This window comes from Motacilla alba, chromosome 9, assembly GCF_015832195.1.
Source record: "Motacilla alba alba isolate MOTALB_02 chromosome 9, Motacilla_alba_V1.0_pri, whole genome shotgun sequence".
Classification (NCBI taxonomy): Eukaryota; Metazoa; Chordata; class Aves; order Passeriformes; family Motacillidae; genus Motacilla; species Motacilla alba.
In genome coordinates this window covers 1,491,031-1,509,483 of record NC_052024.1, presented here as the reverse complement: position 1 = coordinate 1,509,483, position 18,453 = coordinate 1,491,031, and the positions used below count along the sequence as shown (strand labels likewise).

The following is an 18,453-nucleotide window of genomic DNA, read 5'->3' as shown; positions in this document are numbered from 1 at the left end:
TCTGAGTAACCATGATTTACAAGCTCCTAGAGTTGCACAGGGTTTGCTCTCCAGCTGTGGTGTTAGTGCTGACCACTGTTACCCAGAAAACCTAGGGCAGAAGGTAGGTTCTGTTTTATTTTGGGATGGTGATTGATAGTCTTCACCCTGTCAGTCTTTAAAACAGCAAAACTTTGTAAGGTGGATAAACAGAGCAGTTCTTTCCAGACCCACATATGATGTTCCTTGGGTCTGCTTGTAGCAAAGCCTGTGTGGCTTTTGGTCTGGCAACAGCTGCAATGATACAGCCACTAATAGGTCTCATTGATTGCTGGAATCAAATATACTGGCAACTTGCTCACATTTGTGATGGATTTTTTCTAATCAAGCTCATCTCTTCATCAATCTGGTTAATCAATTTTATTGTGCCTAGGGCAGAGCTGCTTGTGGACAGGTATAACTGGTGATATTGAAGTAGCCTTGGCATATGAATCAAAGGGAAGAAAAGACCCTGGGTGTAAAGAAGCTTCTATTTATCCTACTGAAATCTTAACTTTGGTAATGAAATATTTAATGCACTTTTATTTAAAGAAACATTTCTATGAAATGAAAACAATAAACATCTGCTGTTGGCTTAATAGCTTAAGTGTAGCTGGAACATTCAGTCAATCTGAAAAAATTGTGAGTATATTTCAAAATGGTGGAGGTTATTGCTATGATACATCTAACCTTAATGGTAATGGGAAAAATATATCCTCTCTTGAGAGTTCTTGAATAAACCTCTCAGTTTGTGACCACTTTATTACATTCTCTCCTGAGTCAGTCATCTGTGGCTGTGCTGAATAGCAGAGTACGGCTAAAGCACACAGCTGACCAATTTATCCAAAAAGGTGCTGTGGATGAGCTTAGGCCTAATATGGGTGCAGGAAGGGTGTCCTGGATGGCCTGCTGCTGGAATACAGTTGCTGCTGCCTCTCGCTCTCCCCGCAGCAGAATGGAAGCCAGTGCTCCTCCCTGCTGTGTACCTTCTGTGGTGCTGACAGGCACTGCCAACGGTGTCTCCTGAGCAAACAACGCACAAGAAACCAAGTGGCCTTGTTGGCTCTAGTACTCCATTTTGCCTATAGCAAAAATAGTTTGAAATGTTACCAAATCCTAACCCACTCTGGCGGCAGGCTGGGTGTGAGGTTCCTGTCATTCACGTGAACATTTGCAGATGGACAGTAGAAAAAGATTGTTGGTGTCAGTGGTGATAGGAGGAGAGAAGTCAGCCTGCAGCTGTTCTTTGCTGGCTCAGGAACATCTGCTTGACTGGTGAGCAGGAGCACCAGACTGCTGTGTTGTGCCAGCAACGCTGCATGGACCCTGGAGAAAGCCAAAGCTGGTGCTTGGAGCTGGCAGTGCTGGCCTGGGAGGGCAAAGGAGCAATGAGCAAGAGCTGAGGATACTCCTGGGGAGTGGCACTGGGATACCTGGTAGGCTCAGCTCCTTGGGAGCCAAGCTGCACTAGTCCTGATGCCAGTAGGATCGCTCCCCTCCTTTGCTTTCAGTGCCTGCTGCTGCATGCAGCACTGCCTGCTGCCTGTGAACCCCTGGCAGCTCATTTGTGTGTACAAATATAACCTTTCTTCAGGTAGAGGTTAAAATGCTAAGTTGAAATAAATGTCTGATGCACTTACTTGTTGGCTCTTAAGTATGATTAAGTGTAGAGCTACTCCTTAACTTGGGTTTCTAACTCTGACCTTCCCAATTAGCTCTAGTACATCTGCAAGTGGTTCATTTTCACTGGACTATCTCTAATTGCACTGCAGTTATTCTGTTAATGGTTTTGTAACTATCCAAATCCATCTGCTATGTCTCCCTTCAGTTGTTTCCAGGGGCTGCTATTATCAGGATGATCAAACCACTTGCTGGCAGGAAAGCTGTCTGTTCACAAGAACTGGAAATATGTCATATTTCAGTAAAGCTGACTGTAAGATCAAGCACAGGCTCAGCCTGGGAGCTCACCTGGCCCAGCCGCAGAGGGTATCAGAGGAGTGAGACAGAGCAAAAGTGCAGAGCAGTTCTGCTCCCAGGCCAGGCCCAGACACTGCAGCCAGGACACTGTGTAGTTGGTAACACGTCATGACAAGACATTCCACCGCTTAACTGTATCAAACCCCACTACCTTTTGTTTTGAATAAGCTGTTGCCAGACTAATTTGGGATCTCATGGTAGAAATCAAAGTTTTCTCATCCTTTTGCTGGCCTGAAGAATCCCAGTCTGCTTTAGCTGGTCCTTGTCCGCTAATTCCCCTCACGCTCTTCTTTGTATCCTGTCTTGTTCAGTCATGACCTTCTGTTATGTGAGACCAAAAATGCAGGCAATATTCAAAATGAGACTAACTGGCACAATGGCAAAGTGATGTCTTATGGGTTTTTTCCTGTCTTCTTATTTGATTTGTCTTTTTGTCTATGACTGAGCATTAAAGAACATTATACCACACCTCTCTTTGGTAGCTCCAAATCTAGTTTGAGTGAGAATGGTCAGAAACCATTGAAACCATGCCTTGAAAGTGGGAGAAATTTACACAGGTATCTCATTTTACATTTACTGGTCACTTTGTTACTTGGCTTCTTGGCACTGTGAAGTCCTTACACCTGTCTGAGCAAAGCATATTCTAGTCACAGGAATCTCCTCTTGACCTGTATTATTTGGACAAATTGCTGGAGGAAATAATCAAACATTTGTTGTTTGTAGGGGTGGTCAATATATCACTGTCAGTTGTTTCTGATGTACAGAAATGTTGTAGCCCTATGGAGAACATTTTGTCTGCTCAGCTCAAGGGCAGAGCACTTCAGATGCATCTATTAGTCCTATTTAGTTTTTAGATAAGTTCCTATGGAGCTCTGCATGCACTTGCTTTTGTCTATTGATTAAATAAGAAAGATTCTAGCTTTTTAAACAGGGTTTTTTTTCAGTGCCTGGAGCATTATAGATTTTTGTGCGTGTGATAGCCGTCTAACACAGCTATTGAGAAAACAAAGGCATCCATAAACTTGCTTTTATGTATTCCTTTATCTTTGTTTCAAGTTAATCGACAAGGAGAGCTGAATTGCTCCACGGGGGTTGGCTCTGGGTGAAACAGCCCTGTTAGTAAGAAGCCCATCTGAAGGCAGGCTGGCAGCTCCAGGACTGCTCCCCATTGAGTCACACAAACACCTGTGCTGCCCAAATTGCATTCCCCTATTCCCAAGGGAATGTCCTCTGTGCTCCAATTGATTTCTGTCTCTGACACAGCTCTGTGTGGGATTTTCTGGCTTTGAGAGCCATCTACAGAAAGTACATATTGATTGGATCCTCCTGGGATGGGGGGGTAGGAAAAAACAACAGCTCTTTTTATCGGGTAGCGAAGCTTTTCTGAGTGAATGGCCTTAGCTAAAAAACTGTATGCAAACTTTAGAGTACAGAACCTGAAGAACTTCTTGTGAGCAGGAATAACAGCTTTTTGAGCTAATGGGCTGTTCTGAAAAGGGAGAATGGTAAATTTCTTTCCAAAATAAGTAGAAATTAAGACACTGAACTCATTAAGCAGCTGCCCTGTTAAGTGCAGTGGTGTCTGCTGAAATGTGGCTGCTGCTGAGCAAGATTTGCATTTGTGGGCACCGCGGCATCTCCAATTACTGCTCAGCAGTGAAGAAGCCTGCAGGGCAGCAACTATTAGCAGAGGGCTCTGCTAACTGATCCATGCCAGCACTTGTGCTGGACACTCAGTGCTGTTATTTTAATTGCCCTCTGTGCCGAGTTTGAAAAAAGGAAAGTGCTCCTAGAGAAAGAAAAGGGAAAAAAAATAAGCTGGGGGGAGGGGGTGTGGGGGATGAAATGAATGTGCTTGCAGGCTGTTACAAACCCTGCAAGTCACCATGTGTTCTGGGTCCAGCCAGAGAGCACACTATGCACTGTTTGGCACATTGAACCCAGCAGACACAGTCCTTCAAGCAGCTGATGAGAACTCATCAGTTTTTCTCTAGTCCAACACTGTGCTTAAAACAGATCCAGTTGGGACAAGCAGTCGTGTACAGCAACAGAAGTGTTGATAGAAGAGGTTGTAACCTGTGATGTAAGTTGCTTTCAATGCTAAGTCTTATCCTCTTTTTATGATTCCCTAGGTCTGCTTTAGCATGGAAACCCTGAGAATTTTGCATCTCCAATACTTGCACTAACAAGGGGAAAATTTTGATTTTAATTAAGTTGGAAGTGTGTAATTGGTAAAAGACTGTCACACAATGTCAGTTCAGTAATCCTCCTGGCTCTGGAAGTAACTCCAAGCTTCAAAAGACAGAATAAGAAGGTGTAGAGGAGGTAGGTGTAAAGGTGTGTGTCAGCCCAGTAGCTATGGGAATCTTCCCAAGATCATCCAGTGTGGTAGCAGATCATATTGTGATCAGATAGACCCTGAATCTGATAATCTCTGGGACTTTGTCATCCTCCTACACTGCTGTTAATATTTCAAGAGGAGAGCAGCAGGATGTGGCTGCATCAGGAGCATCATTATTCTCCTTTGTCATCATCCAAAACATGTTATCTCACCTCCCACTTGGAGCTACACCTGGTTTATCACCAGCAAAAACAAAGAGCTACTGATGGATGTGCACAAAAGTAGCTTTATGGCAATTATTCAATTACAGCTGATGACTGTTTTGTCAGCACACCTCAGTGCTTCTTTTTTTTTTTTTTTGATTGGAGCAGAATATGCAGGTTAGGCAGTGAAAAGGAAAGCTTGGCTCTGCAGGCAGTGCTGCTGGGGGCACCCAGGTACATGGATGCAGCACAGGACTCCAAGGAAGTGCCTTTTCCCACCCACAGCTGCTGCAACCCAGGTGAGTGGGTGAGGTGCTGCAAGAACATGGCTTATGTAGGGAGCCCTCCTACAGGCTTAGAAAATACACATTAAGCAGGAGGATTAAAGCCTGTCAAAGATGGAATAGGTCCTGCTTTCACAATATTTTTCTTTTCACCCTCCACAAGACTTGGCACACCCGAGTGTTCTACAAAGCACTCTTTTTTCCCCTTACTCAGAACATCTTGAATTAATTCTTGGCAAAACTATCTACCTCTGTGTGTAGATAGGAACAAACTCCAGCCAAGCTGGGTCCTCCTGCAAGGCCACTCACCTGGCTCTCTCTGCTCCAGGACTTTGTGAGTGCACAGATTTCCCCTGTGCTCCTGTGGCAGATGGGTGGATGTGGTACAGCAAAGGCACCGATGTCAGAAGCTACACACCCAGCTGGGAAATGCAGGTGTCTAGAACTGACATGGAGAAATGCTTTTGTAGACCATAAAGGCAACTGAAAATGCCCAGCAAGAGAGTGCAGCTCAGATCAGCATGTGTACAGTCAGATCTCACAGCATGAAGGTGCACGGTGAGCTCTGCACTGGCATCTCAGTAGCTCCTCTCAAGAGAGGCAATATCGGGAAATAGCTGGAGGTTTGGCCAGATGACCTGAACTGCCACATCTTCGAGAAGCATGGAGATCCCCAGTCTGCCTGGGAGTCACAGAACACTTTCTGCCGCACCTTAGTCCCTGACCACACCTGCTGCCATCAGGGGTTGTGTGCTGGATGAAAATCAATCAAGATGTACGTGGCAATTCAATTGTCTCCAAACTGTGTCTCCCCTTCAGGCTTCTCAAAGTGCTGGATCCATACAGCAACCTGCACAGGCTGGAGCCTGAAGCACCTTCTTGGTGTGGGAGAAGAATCCTTCCAGGAAATGGGTATAATGTGAAAATGCATTTCAATGCTCCCTATTGACCCTCTGAAGGCACCAGCACCACCAGCATGGCTGTGGTCCTCGGGGACTTCCTTCTTTACTTGCTGTAACCCAATTGATTTTAGTGGGCACTCGCTGCCTGGTACATTTTAAGGTCTAGATTTTCAGGATCCTAAGTAAGAACATAAAGCACTGTCAAGTATTTCTGGAGTTTATGACTGAGCTGGAGAGGGAACTCAATATGCTTTTAGCAATTTGCTCAGCTAACATTTAAAAAAATCTATTTGTCTGAAGGGGCAGAAAGAAAATCAGGAGGGCAGAAACTGTAATAATCACTAAATTTGCTTCTGTATTTTTTCCCTCTATCTTCCAAAACCAAGCATTATTGCCAAAGTTAATTCTGATTTCCTGTCAGAAACTGTCCACTGTCTCTTCCATGGGCAGTGCTGAAATATAATGCAAATATAAGCAGTTGAAATACCTGAAGAAAACAAAATCAGATTGGTGTACTAGCTCAGTGACGTTTCCCCCCCACCCTTCCTTACAAAGCACTGCTATTTTACAGCAATAGAAATCCTTTTGGAGTTTTGTAGCTGACTCAGAGGTGCAAGAAGAAGAAAAGAAGAGAAACAGAGAGGTAATTTCCAAAGTGAAATTAAATTAACCACAAAATCAAACATTTCCAAAGACACTTGATTTCATGTCGGTTCAGAGGCACCTTTTGGATTTATGCCATCTAAAACCAAAATATCAATACACATTTCAGGACTGACGGTCTTTTAATGCTCTGTGTTGCACTTCAGAAGCTATAAGAAACATGATTGGATTTTGTCATGCCTAAATTAGTAACTAGAATCTATTTTGGAATGTATTCTTCTATTAAAACAAGAAATAATAGAGTTTGCGTAATGATTAATATCTTGTAATAATCCTCAGTTGTACAAATTACTTTTCAGAAACACGAGTAGTTTCTTGCAGACAAGATGATATTTACTGGCTTCTTTTTCTTCTGTATGCTGATGAACATGCTAACAGGTAAGATTACTACCAAATTTATTCTTGTTTATTTTTTCAAGCCCCCAGAAATATTTTGTTACAAATACAGTATCTTCTATTTAGTATTTCTAACATTTTAATCCCAACTGTTCAGGCTGTGAGTTCTGACTAACAGCCGCACTGAGCTGGTTCATAGCAGAGACTGATTGCAAACAGGGAATTCCTTGCTCTGCTGTTCAAGAAACAAAAATCCTTTGGCTACATAGAGAGTCTGACATGGGCATTAAAGAACTTGTGCGCTTCTAGTTTTACATGGAAAATGTTTGCTTAACAGAAAGTCTTTCTGTTAAAGTACCAGCAGGAGCTGGTACTGATGTGTTTCCTCTTTACTTACAGATGCCCGATCCATCCAGGATGGAGATGGTAATTTCTAATGTGTTTTTATTTCCTTTGTGTCACTAATAATTAGGAGAATAATTTCTAACTCCCAGACTTGATGCCCAGCAATGACTTTGGCAAGAATGCTTATTAACCTCAGTGGACTATGGAAAAGCTTTCAATTAGTTCTGGTGAAAAAAGAACAGTGAATTTTAAAATTTTCTTTAAAATTTATTAAAAGGTGGTGCAATAATAATGTATAATAACAGAACTAATATCCAGTCTTAAAATAAAAAGGGATTACAGCCAAGTCACTAATTCTGTTGTACAAAATCCTAACTGGAATGCACCAGACTTAGAAATGTATAGGACATCTGAGAATTTTGTCTGTCCTGAATCATAATGCTGTATGTGTATCTGCTTTTTGGCAAGAGATACCAGCTTTCATGACAAAAAGCTTAAAATTTATGAATTGCCACAAATCCAATTAGAGAAATGTGGGAATAAATCCCTTAGCACAGCTACCCTGTGGTTCATGTCACTTTGTGTGATTAGTCCATTGGATTAGTGTTTGCCTTTGATTAAAAAAACCCTCAACACTCTAATGATGTTTACACTGGCTTACTGATGATTCTATCATTTAACCTCTTTTTGGCTTTTCAGACAGAATTCTGTCTGAAAACAAAGTTGCAGAGAAGTATCTGCAATAACCAAGTGCTGCTAGCAGCATCTCCAGTGCCCAAATATGCCGAGAGTATTATAACAGATATGAACAGAACAAATACACAATAAGGTCTAATATGATTACTTATCATTCAAACCTTTTCCCTCTATGCTCCATTCTATTTCTGTAGAAATTAATATTTTTAATATATCATCTTTAAAATATTATTAATATATCATCTGTGTTTGTGTACAGCAAATATTTTTGTGGCAACTTTTGCAGCAGTCAGGAGAGCCTGCATCAATCTAGAATTAGAAGCCTGTTCAGGCAGTGTCCTGTTGCTCTCATTACCAGCAATTATTGTTTTCTTTCACACTGGGCCAAGCAGCAGCCTGCAAAGTGAATCTGAGGTCAGCTGGTATAAACATGAGTTCTCCTCTGCAGACAGCATTGGGGTGGTTTATTTGGTTTGTTATGTGCCATCTGTGCCTGCACACTGCAAACTTTCCTCTGTAAAATTAAAGTCTGACAACAGGATTGTTGAAGGCTCTTAATTCCTACTAAAGACCCTGGCCCCAAGCTGAGTGGAAAGACTTTATTCATCTAAATGGGCTTCAAATCAAAATAAAATACTGTGTTTAGCTTCACTGCACAGAAGGACATTTGTGACTGTGCTCTCAGCTGCTGTTTACATTTTATATATGCTTCTCTGTTTGCCCACATTTGGGCCCAGGGGTGGTTGGTTCCTGCGTTTTCAGAACTGATTTTGTTTTGCTGCTGAATTGTAAATTTTGTTTCAATGACTGTATCACATTCTGGTACTGCTAGAGCAGGCCCAAATACAGCAGCTGTCCCCCAAGTGGCAAAGCCTTTCCTCTCCATCCCTGTGGCTTGTTTCCTACAGTCCCCTGAGGAGAGGCACAGCTCTGCAGTTCCAGGCAGTATCAGGGCAGTATGGCCCCAGTCCCTGGGAGTTCTGTGGGCAGTGTGCCCAGCTGCAGGGGCATGCCATAGAGGGTGGTGCCTTATTCCTTATATTTTTCTATGGGGCAAAGCAAATTATGTGGAATGAGGAAAAATGGCTTTCGATTGCAGTCGCTCCTTGTTTTGAAATAACCAGCAGCCTTCTAGAAATGAAACCAGCCTGATGAATTCTTGAATTGGTGTAAATGTGGGTGTGTCCCTTCTTTCCTGCTCCCCATCTTGTCCCCGTCTGTCACTTGTGGTGCATCTGGAACAGGGAATACCAGCTCCATTTTCTGTACAGTGGGCCACGGAGAGGAGTCAATGGCTCTCCTTGCCTTTTTCCTGCCAGAGGAGCATACCAGCCCCCAAAGGGAACTCACAACCCCAAACCATGGTGGCCCCAAGCCCAACCTCTCAACAAAAGCGCTTCATGTTCTAGTAATCTGCAGTATTTTATTTTGGTTGGGTTTTTTAGATCTCTACCAGGATGCTGCAGCTTTGCCATACTGGCCCTTCTCATCCAATGATTTCTGGTCATATGTGGAATATTTCCGGACCTTGGGAGCCTACAACAGGATCAATGACATGGCCAGAGCCTTCTTTGCCCAGTTCCCTTTTGGGAGCCACCTTGGCTACCATGTGCGTGACCATGAGCACTGAGAGCCTCGCTCAGCTTTGCCAGAGCTGCTGCCCAGGTGTTTGGGTGAGCACCTCTCTGCCACTGAACACACCTGAGCTGCCCTCACCTGCTTTATGACACCATGGTCATGTGCAGCATTTGATGGCTTCAGTGAGTCTCCTTTTTGCCATTTCTTGTAAAGGTGTTTTGTGTGAACACCTGACTGCCAGCAAACACACCTGCACTGTGCTTCAGCCACTAAGTGACACTGCAGCCACATGCAGCACTTCAGGCTTTAAATTAATCCCTTTTTTTACAATTTATGCTTCTCTGTGACACAATAAACTTGTTCATTCTGCTGCATGGCTTTGGGAACTTTTTTTTACAGGTGATGCTCTCAGCTTCATCTCAGGAGACTGCTCTCTGTGTGGAGAAGTACATGTGTACAGGAGTTTTTCAACCAGTGCACCCAGTTTGGAGGCTGGAGGGGCTGCCAGTTTCAGTCACACCCACCTTGTTTGCAAGTTGAGGCCTCACTGAGACCTGAAGGGGTGCAGGGCCCACTGTTGCCTTGGCAATGGGGGTGTGGGGAGCAAGATGGCAACCTCCATTTCTGGTCACCATGGCGATGGGGGTGGGGGGAGCAAGATGGCAACCTCCATTTCTGGTCACCATGGCGATGGGGGTGGGGGGAGCAAGATGGCGGCCTCCATTGCTGGTCGCCATGGCGATGGGGGTGTGGGGAGCAAGATGGCGGCCTCCATTGTTGGTCGCCACGGCGATGGGGGTGTGGGGAGCAAGATGGCGGCCTCCATTGTTGGTCGCCACGGCGATGGGGGTGTGGGGAGCAAGATGGCGGCCTCCATTGTTGGTCGCCACGGCGATGGGGGTGTGGGGAGCAAGATGGCGGCCATGGGGCTGGTCGCCATGGCGATGGGGGTGTGGGGAGCAAGATGGCGGCCTCCATTGTTGGTCGCCACGGCGATGGGGGTGTGGGGAGCAAGATGGCAGCCTCCATTGTTGGTCGCCACGGCGATGGGGGTGTGGGGAGCAAGATGGCGGCCATGGGGCTGGTCGCCATGGCGATGGGGGTGTGGGGAGCAAGATGGCGGCCTCCATTGTTGGTCGCCACGGCGATGGGGGTGTGGGGAGCAAGATGGCAGCCTCCATTGTTGGTCGCCACGGCGATGGGGGTGTGGGGAGCAAGATGGCGGCCTCCATTGTTGGTCGCCATGGCGATGGGGGTGTGGGGAGCAAGATGGCGGCCTCCATTGTTGGTCGCCACGGCGATGGGGGTGTGGGGAGCAAGATGGCGGCCTCCATTGTTGGTCGCCACGGCGATGGGGGTGTGGGGAGCAAGATGGCGGCCTCCATTGCTGGTCGCCATGGCGATGGGGGTGTGGGGAGCAAGATGGCGGCCATGGGGCTGGTCGCCATGGCGACGGCGCGGCGCCTGCGCGGGGGCGGCCCTGGGGCACGGCGCCGCTGCGGCGGCGGAAGTGACGGCGCGGAGGGGCCGCCATGAAGCCGGCGGTGGACGAGATGTTCCCTGAGGGCGCTGGCCCTTACGTGGACCTGGATGAGGTGAGGCGGGTGCTCCGGTGCCGCGGCCGTGGTGCCGCGGTGCGGAGGCGCTCAGCGGCTGCTCTCGCAGGCAGGGGGAAGCACGGGGCTGCTGATGGATCTGGCCGCCAACGAGAAAGCGGTGCACGCCGACTTCTTCAACGGTGAGGACCGCCGTGCTCCCGAGGCTGTCTCGGCACACCTCGCCTGTGGCTTTGCTGCCTGCGGTCGCTAAAGCTGTGGCTAAGCGCGTCTGGGTGCGGTGATGCCGGCGGGAGCGGTAAAGCGCGGGGCTTTCCTCTCCGGGCACTTCCAGCGTGTTAATCGCTACAAGGAAAAATACCTTGGTCCGTTCGCGTACCAAATAGCTTATGTTAGACAGTGTAAATACGTGTTAAAATGGGCCTTCTCTGGACAATCTGTTGCGGGCCTCACCACCCCTCACAGGGAAGATTTTTTTCCCAAACCCCTAAACCCACATGCTGTCAGGTTGAAGCCAGTCCCCCTTGTGCTGCCACTCCAGCCCCGTGTAAATAGTCTGTCAGTCTTCCTTGGGGCTCCCTCAGGTACTAAAAGGCCACCCCGAAGCTTCTCTTTTCCAGGCTGAACAATCCCAGTTCTCTCAGCCTGTGTGTAAGTATTTCCAGCTGCTTTGAGGGAGAGGAGCTACATATCAGGCCACGGAGGGGTGGAATATACAACACTGTGCTGCACTTGGTGGCTAAAGGGGTTTTTATGCTTCTGAAGAAATGCATTTCGGCATTGCAACAGTAAGTTTTATATGTTATTAAATCTTGCAGTGGCAGCGTTCGTATCACAAACTGGTGTTGATTCAAAGTACATTTCTCATTTTGCTCAACACTTGGGTACAGGAGTGAAAGGCAGCTCTGCTCTCAGCTATCTGTTGGAGCCAGCATATTCCGGAGGGGATATTTCCATCTGTTTCTATCGTCACACTGTGGCATTGTGTTCCATTGGTAGTTTAGGACTCTTGTAAATGAGGATTCATCCTCAGTTCATTGTAGGTACTTGTAAATTGCCTTCTGTAAGAATAAAGACTGTGTTCACTTAGGTGATTAGTTTATGTTCAGTATACTAAGAAGATGCAAGGCTGAGTAGTTAGGAGTAATTCCAAATGTGAGTGGAACCATTTCACTACTGGGAGATGTCTTCTGAGACAGAAATGTTATTGGCACCTTTAAAGCAATTAAATGGTTTGAGGAAGGGGTTTCTGCCACAAAACAATTAAATGTTTTTGGGCAGTTAGATGTTTGTGAGGAAGGGCTTTTTAACACAACTCCCAATTCGTTAAACTGCAAAATCATCACTCTGATGCTACCTTTCTAATAACTGATGGTGCAGTAACTCTCATTCTCTGAGTTCACCTTTATTTCTGTCCTTAATCCAAGGAACAAAGTATGTACTTGCATGTGCATTTGTAACACTGAAACTTCTGAGGTTAATTTCTGTCTTGTTTTCCTGCCTAGATTTTGAAGATCTCTTTGATGACGATGACATCCAGTGAACCTAGGCGTGCAGCAGAGCTGAGATGTGGATTTTTCTCTAGGATCGCCTGTGCAGTCCATTATTTATTAAATTAATCAAAATGGGAAAATCACAGAGCGGGGAAGAAAGCCTGCCTAAGCTGTTTAGGGAATAAGAAAACCAGATGGTTAAAGATAACTAAGGAGGGAAGTGTGCACTGTTATTTCTAGGAAGCTGTGTGTAGATTTTCCTGGAAATTTCATTCGCTGATGTGCTTATTGAATAAAATACTGAAGAAACACACATCTCTCTGGCTTATAAAAGTAGAAATTGCTGTCTTCTGAGCTCCCTTAGAGTGATTATTTTGGTATTGAATAATTCCCCGTTGCTTTTGGATATTACATAAAAGATATGCAGTAGGGCACGTGCTGCCCAGGAAAGTTTTGTTCATCCCACAGTAAAGGATTGTCTTGGGATCAGATGGTTGCTTGTTCTGAATGGTCCAGCTCACTTGTTGGTCACACTGAGAAGAGTGTGGGTTGTCTTTTGTTTGAAGACAGAGAGCTACCATCAGTACTTCACTTCTAATTTAAGGAACACAGAAACAAAAAGTAACTTCAGCTTGATATGTTAAGCAAAGAAATGTTCTGACCCCAGATTAGGGGAATGCTTGGATTTAAAAATATAATTTCATTCTTGAAATTGTACTTGATAGAAACAGAAACCGTAAAATTTTCTTTTCCTGCAGAAGCTAATGCACTTATTTGTGCTTAGAGGTACAGTGTATATGAACCAGGCTGTTGAAATGCTAGTTCAGATTTTGACATAAGCTTTTCAGAACATAAGCGTTTCATTCTTACCCTTCAGTGACCAAACAGAATCTCAGAATGAAAGGAACAGGTGAGTTTTTAGTATGTTTTTTTCAGAGTCAAGAGTGTAATCCTGTCCAATCTCAAATGCAATCAGTGTTCCATAAATTGATCACGGACTAAATACTGTGACTGATCTTTATTTAAACACTTCATACTACTTAAATTTTACCTGCAGTGAAACCCTTTCATACCTCTGTCACACTTTTATTTCTTTAGTTTGCCTTCAAAAAGGAAATCTTCAATCTAAAAGTAGCTATTCCAACCAGTGATTTTAAAAAAGTAAGCACGATAAACCCAGTAGGATTTAGGTGTCTTTTGATTGTGCTGCTGTGGATTTCTGCAGAGCCTGTGTTTCATCATGCAGTGTGCTGTAAGTCAGCACTCTGACATGTTCTCTGCTTGGTGCCTGATGTGCTGTGTCCCTGGAGGAACAGCCTTGCTCTGGCAGTGGCCTTTCCCTTTTAGTGCTGCTCTGCTGAGAGCCTGGGCTTTCCAGTTTTCCTCACTGAGACCAAGGTAAAACAATTGGAGTGATGGCAAATGGGCTTGGACTGACTCAGACCTTGGTGCTGGGCTTTCTCCAAACTATGTTTTGAGAAACAAGTTGCTGCCAGGAAATAGAGGCAGCATTTTGGGTAGGTGCAAAAAATGAAATAAAACTCAAGAAGCAACTCTCCTCTTCTGCTCTTTTATCTGCTTTGGCTGATTCCTCAATAGGTTTGGTTTTGGAATACATCCTTGTCAATGTTTTGTAGATACTTCTTTGTTTTTCATTTGCTTCCTTAAGTTGTAAGAAACTTGAGCTTTAAGTTCGAACACAGCAGCAGGAATATATTCTGTGCCACACACCCACCTTGAACAGCTGCTCTTCAGTATGGATGGTGTTCTCTAAAGGTGTGTGAAACCTCAGTGAACACTGGTTTGAAGGTGCTAGTGGTGAGTGGTTCTGGTTGTGTAACATTTCACCTGATCAAAACATGGAACTCTCTCTGGAACTGGGTCCAGCAGTTTTCATCCTGGTAGGATGTAACTATCCACTTAAGGTGGGTTGAGCTAACACCTTTTTGTGAAGATTTCCAGAAACTCAGAGTTTCACATAGAAAAGCAGCATTAATAGTACTGCTGGCACCTGGGAGGTGCGGTGTGTGTCTGTGGGGAGGGAACTTCATCTGTGCAGTGTTTCAAAAAGTTGGTGTTAATCAAAGTCCTTAAGCTGTGGAAAAGTGGAATCCCATGAACTGCCCTGGGTGTGCAGGTAATGCTGCTCTGGCTGGAGCTACTGGGGGTTCTTGGGTATTGCCAGTCCTTCAGTCTGATACCTGTGTGGGTCTCCTGGGCTGGGATGAAAGGAACAGAGTTGGGATGTTACCAAACATGCATCTTGGAGCTGTCTGCAGTATGCAGTTCCCTTCTGCACAGTGAGACTGAGGGTGTGCATCACATCATCTCTCCAAAGAGGGCTGCCAGTGTGTTAAACTTCCATCAGGGGCTGTGGTTTGTTTGGGTCCCTGCTGGAAGAGTGGTAGACGAAGAACAAAATGTCCTTCAGCTTCACATTGCTGCTGTGTTCCCATTTGTCAAGGCTTTCAGTCCAATTAGTCTGGGGGCAATCAGCCTTTTGTCAGGAAATAATCACAAGATGTCAAAATCTAATAAAAATTGATGTAAACAGCATTTGACTGCCTTGGCCAATTCATTTCTTGAGCTTTGATTCCTGTCCCTTTTGTGGAGATTGACACCTCTGATAGGAAGTGTTTCTTGGGGAGCAGGGCTGTTTGAACTGCACTATGCACGCATTCAGACTGATGGTATTCATTTACAAGCTGCTGGTACTGCCGAGTATCACAATGTCTAAGTAAAGTTTTGTGAATTGTTGCATGATTGCAGTGGGACAGCTGGCAATCCAAAAAGCTGAGACTTGGCAGGATGAGGTCCTAAGTGCTGAAATGCCTTAGAAGGGTGTAGCCAGTGGTGCAGCACAGATGAAAAGCAATTCCCTCAAAACACTTAAATGTCAGCCTGTTCCCTCCAACACTCTCAAGAGGCCCCGGCTGTCTGCAGGGAGCTGCAAACTGTCCCAGTACATTCTTTGGAAATAAAATGTACAATTTATTTTGAGCTGAAAAGAGTCCACTCATTGTGAGGGAAAGTTGCCATGCTAAAGGAAGCTGGCTGTCATCTGTACATAATATTTCTGCAGTGCTGGTTCTTTATTTCTAATATTTCTTCTGAGCTGGTTTCCAGCTTATCCACTATCCAAGGTTCCTCTGCTCTTCATATGAGCAGGAACAGGCAAGCTCAGACCTAGTGAGGCAATAGTGGAGTTCCTTGGTGGCTTTTTGCTGAGTTATCTTCCAGGGAATAAAAACTTTTCCTTTTAATATTTTATTTCAGTAATTGAAGGGGAAGGTATTTTTCTTGATAAAGAAGGAATTCATTTAGATGAATAAATAAATGGATTTCTTCCTGCTTCCCTGGGGTGTTGAGAAGCTGGCAGGCCTCTTCCTGCTCTCAATGTGCAGTTGTTGAGCACATGAGATCATGCTGGGCAGATGACAGTGCAGCCCTGTTCCCTGAAGTCCCTGTTGGTGATGGGGCTGGAATGCCAGTGGCACATCAGGGATATTTTGGAAAAGCACAATGCAAGTCAGTCCTTGACAGCAGGGGTGGCTTTGAGCACAAAAATTTGCTTCCATGTTTTTGCTTTCAAGTTTATTTTTGACTTTGCCTTTTATATTTGTTCCAGTTGGCCTTTGACAAGCAGCAGGGTAAGAATCCTGACCCATGTTACAAACCTTTTAGTCAAGCTTCTAGGAGTTCAGAACAGAGGGAGACAGGAGCAGTGTCTTTTAAAGCTTTTAAAATTCACGAATATGACTATTTTGTGAATGCTACTTGCTTATTTATGAAGAAAGGTTTAGGTAGTCTTGTATGAACTCAATTAAACTTAAAGCCTCCTGGAAGAAAGGACTCTGTTTGGAATATTGCGAATAAACAGATGCACAGCTGAGAGTGTTGTGTATGAGGTGGGTGAGAGGGGTGAGGGGATGTGACAAAGCATCCCTGGTGCTGACAGGAGCTGCCCCTCCAAGGGAGTCCCAGCTGGGGATGCTTTGGCGAGGACACTTCAGAGGGGACTCCTGCCACGGGACACTGACTCTGTCCCGTCGGAGAGCAGAGCTTCCTATTCAGGGCATGCTCAGCTCCCGGTGCAGCTCACTGAGCAGGGTCCTGCTGTGACCTTCTGGTCTCCTGCTGCTCTGGAGCTGCCTCTGCATGGCTGGGGTACAGGTGCTGTGCTGTGGGAATCACCTTCCCCGTGCTGTGCCTCATCTGGGATGGCAGATCCATCTCGGTCTTCAACACTTGCCAAAACGCAGTGCAGAACTCTGGTAATCCCTGTCAAGGAGCAGAGAAGCTGTGCTGTCCTGACTCTAGGCAGAGCTCCACTTTCATAGATGCCCAGGTTTTTGGAGGGAGCTGGGTGTGCTGGTTTATACCCCCTGTCCTTCCCTGCCTGACTCCAGAAGGGAATTGGAGATTGTCTTCAAGTGTGATCTCTCTGCCTCCCTCCCTGATGCCTCTCCATAAATTTGTCCTGCTTTTATGGGAGGGTTTCCACAGATTGCCTTGAGGATGGGAATCTCTGCAGGAAGAAATAGATACTGACATTTAATACTTCCATTTCCTTGGGAATAAACCTTTCCTTTCCCCTGGATTGTCTGGAGGCAATGAACTGCTCCTCCATGTAAGGAAGTTTCCCGGTGTTCTCAAAGAACAGTGGGCTGGACTGATCATCCCAGGATGAGCTAAGGGTGGGTTTGCTGATTTGCAGTCCCATGGAGTCCCATGGAGACTGAGTCTTTTCATCAGGTACCTACACCCAGCACAAATACAGTCAGAGAAACATGTGACAGCCTGGGCACGCTCTGGTTTCCTGCACAGTATTTCAGAGATTTTAAATCTGATTTCTTGTATGGAAGAAGAGTGTCTGATTAGCCAAATGTCAGACTTGATCCTAATCCCTCTGCCGGCTTCCATGATGAAAACCCTCTAGTGAGTTTTTACTTCAGGAATGCAAGTCTTGCAAGCAATTTATCTTTTTCTTGTAGCTCTTCATGGTTTAGTGCATCTGCTATTTGTATTCCAATTAATTACTGGCACAAGTGATTACATGGAGTTGAAGTACAATTAGGACCAGCCTGTAATTGTGTTTGAAAGGGCAATGGATGCTTTTACAGATGGTTTCCCTGCTGGATGAGACTGGTCAGTCTCTCCAGCTGTCTCCAGCTGTCTTCAGCTTTTCATGTTATTTCTCCCTAATTGTTAGTGCAGTGACTTCAGTCTTTCATTGGGGAGTGTTCTTGTGCTCTGCCTCCTAGAGTACATTAGCTTCTAAAGGGAAAAGCATCCTTTTAAACCTGCCAGAGAGGCAGTAAATAGTGAGACATAACTTTGTACAAGGCATCTGCTGTCAGGATTGATTAAAAACCACAAACTAAAACACTTAAATTTGTTGGAGAGCAGGTGATTCAGTGCCCTCTCAGCATGCCAATGTCGCTCTTGCTCTTTTGTTACAAGATAATTGTGTGTGTTCGATGCAGTGTGATCCTCAGGAGCCAGCCCAGGCCTTGGCCTGTGTTTGCCAGGTTTTCCCCTCCCATGGGTTTATGAAGCATGGAGGAATAGTAAAACCACAACTCCATAATGGAAAAAGGCTGGATTCCTTAGGAACTCCCCTGAGCTCATCCCCCAGGACCTCGTTATCCCCTCAAACCCTGTCTGCAGCTCTTCCTTGAAAGCAGCCCAAGGCCAGCATGGTGCCCTGCAGCTCCCTGCCCATGGTCAGCCTGGCCATGTGCCCCTGATGTGGCAGAGCTGGCGAGGTGCAGGTCTGATATCCATCCCACATGCAGGAATTTGGAGCTGCTGGCCCATAAGAACTCCCCAGGGTGATTGGTGGCCATGCTCAGCTGCTGCTCCCAAAGCTTGTCAGCACGTTTTGGCTGGCTGAGACCCCCCTGCAATCCCCTGCAGGGGCTGGGCAGCCTCAGGAAGCAGGAACAGAGGGGAAAGGACAGCTGTGGGGCTGCAGTGGGGCAGAGGTGGGGTGCTTCTCTGCCTGCCCTGTGTCTGTGCTTGCTTCCTTGAGGGACTGAGTCTCTGTTGGGAGCAGTTG

At 45.6% G+C, this 18,453-nt stretch overlaps 2 protein-coding genes across 7 annotated transcripts; both read left to right on the top strand.

Moving 5' to 3' along the window:
* Nucleotides 1-3,953: 3,953 nt before the first annotated feature.
* Nucleotides 3,954-9,717, top strand: OTOS (otospiralin). Of its 6 annotated transcripts, XM_038146022.1 has the most exons (6): nt 3,954-4,078; nt 4,708-4,838; nt 6,297-6,368; nt 6,688-6,766; nt 7,124-7,150; nt 9,211-9,717. In XM_038146022.1, exons 4-6 carry the CDS (start codon nt 6,715-6,717, stop codon nt 9,393-9,395), a joined length of 264 nt encoding a protein of 87 aa, XP_038001950.1. In that variant the 5' UTR covers nt 3,954-4,078; nt 4,708-4,838; nt 6,297-6,368; nt 6,688-6,714; the 3' UTR covers nt 9,396-9,717. The 6 variants fall into 6 exon arrangements, with proteins under 6 accessions (XP_038001950.1, XP_038001954.1, XP_038001956.1 ...); XM_038146026.1 differs by lacking the exon at nt 6,297-6,368; XM_038146028.1 differs by lacking the exon at nt 7,124-7,150.
* A 1,106-nt stretch (nt 9,718-10,823) lies between these two features.
* COPS9 (COP9 signalosome subunit 9) lies at nt 10,824-12,743 on the top strand. The gene is made up of 3 exons (XM_038146374.1): nt 10,824-10,938; nt 11,009-11,081; nt 12,405-12,743. The coding sequence occupies exons 1-3, from the start codon at nt 10,876-10,878 to the stop codon at nt 12,440-12,442; spliced, it is 174 nt and encodes a 57-aa protein (XP_038002302.1). The 5' UTR covers nt 10,824-10,875; the 3' UTR covers nt 12,443-12,743.
* The last annotated feature ends 5,710 nt before the right edge of the window (nt 12,744-18,453 follow it).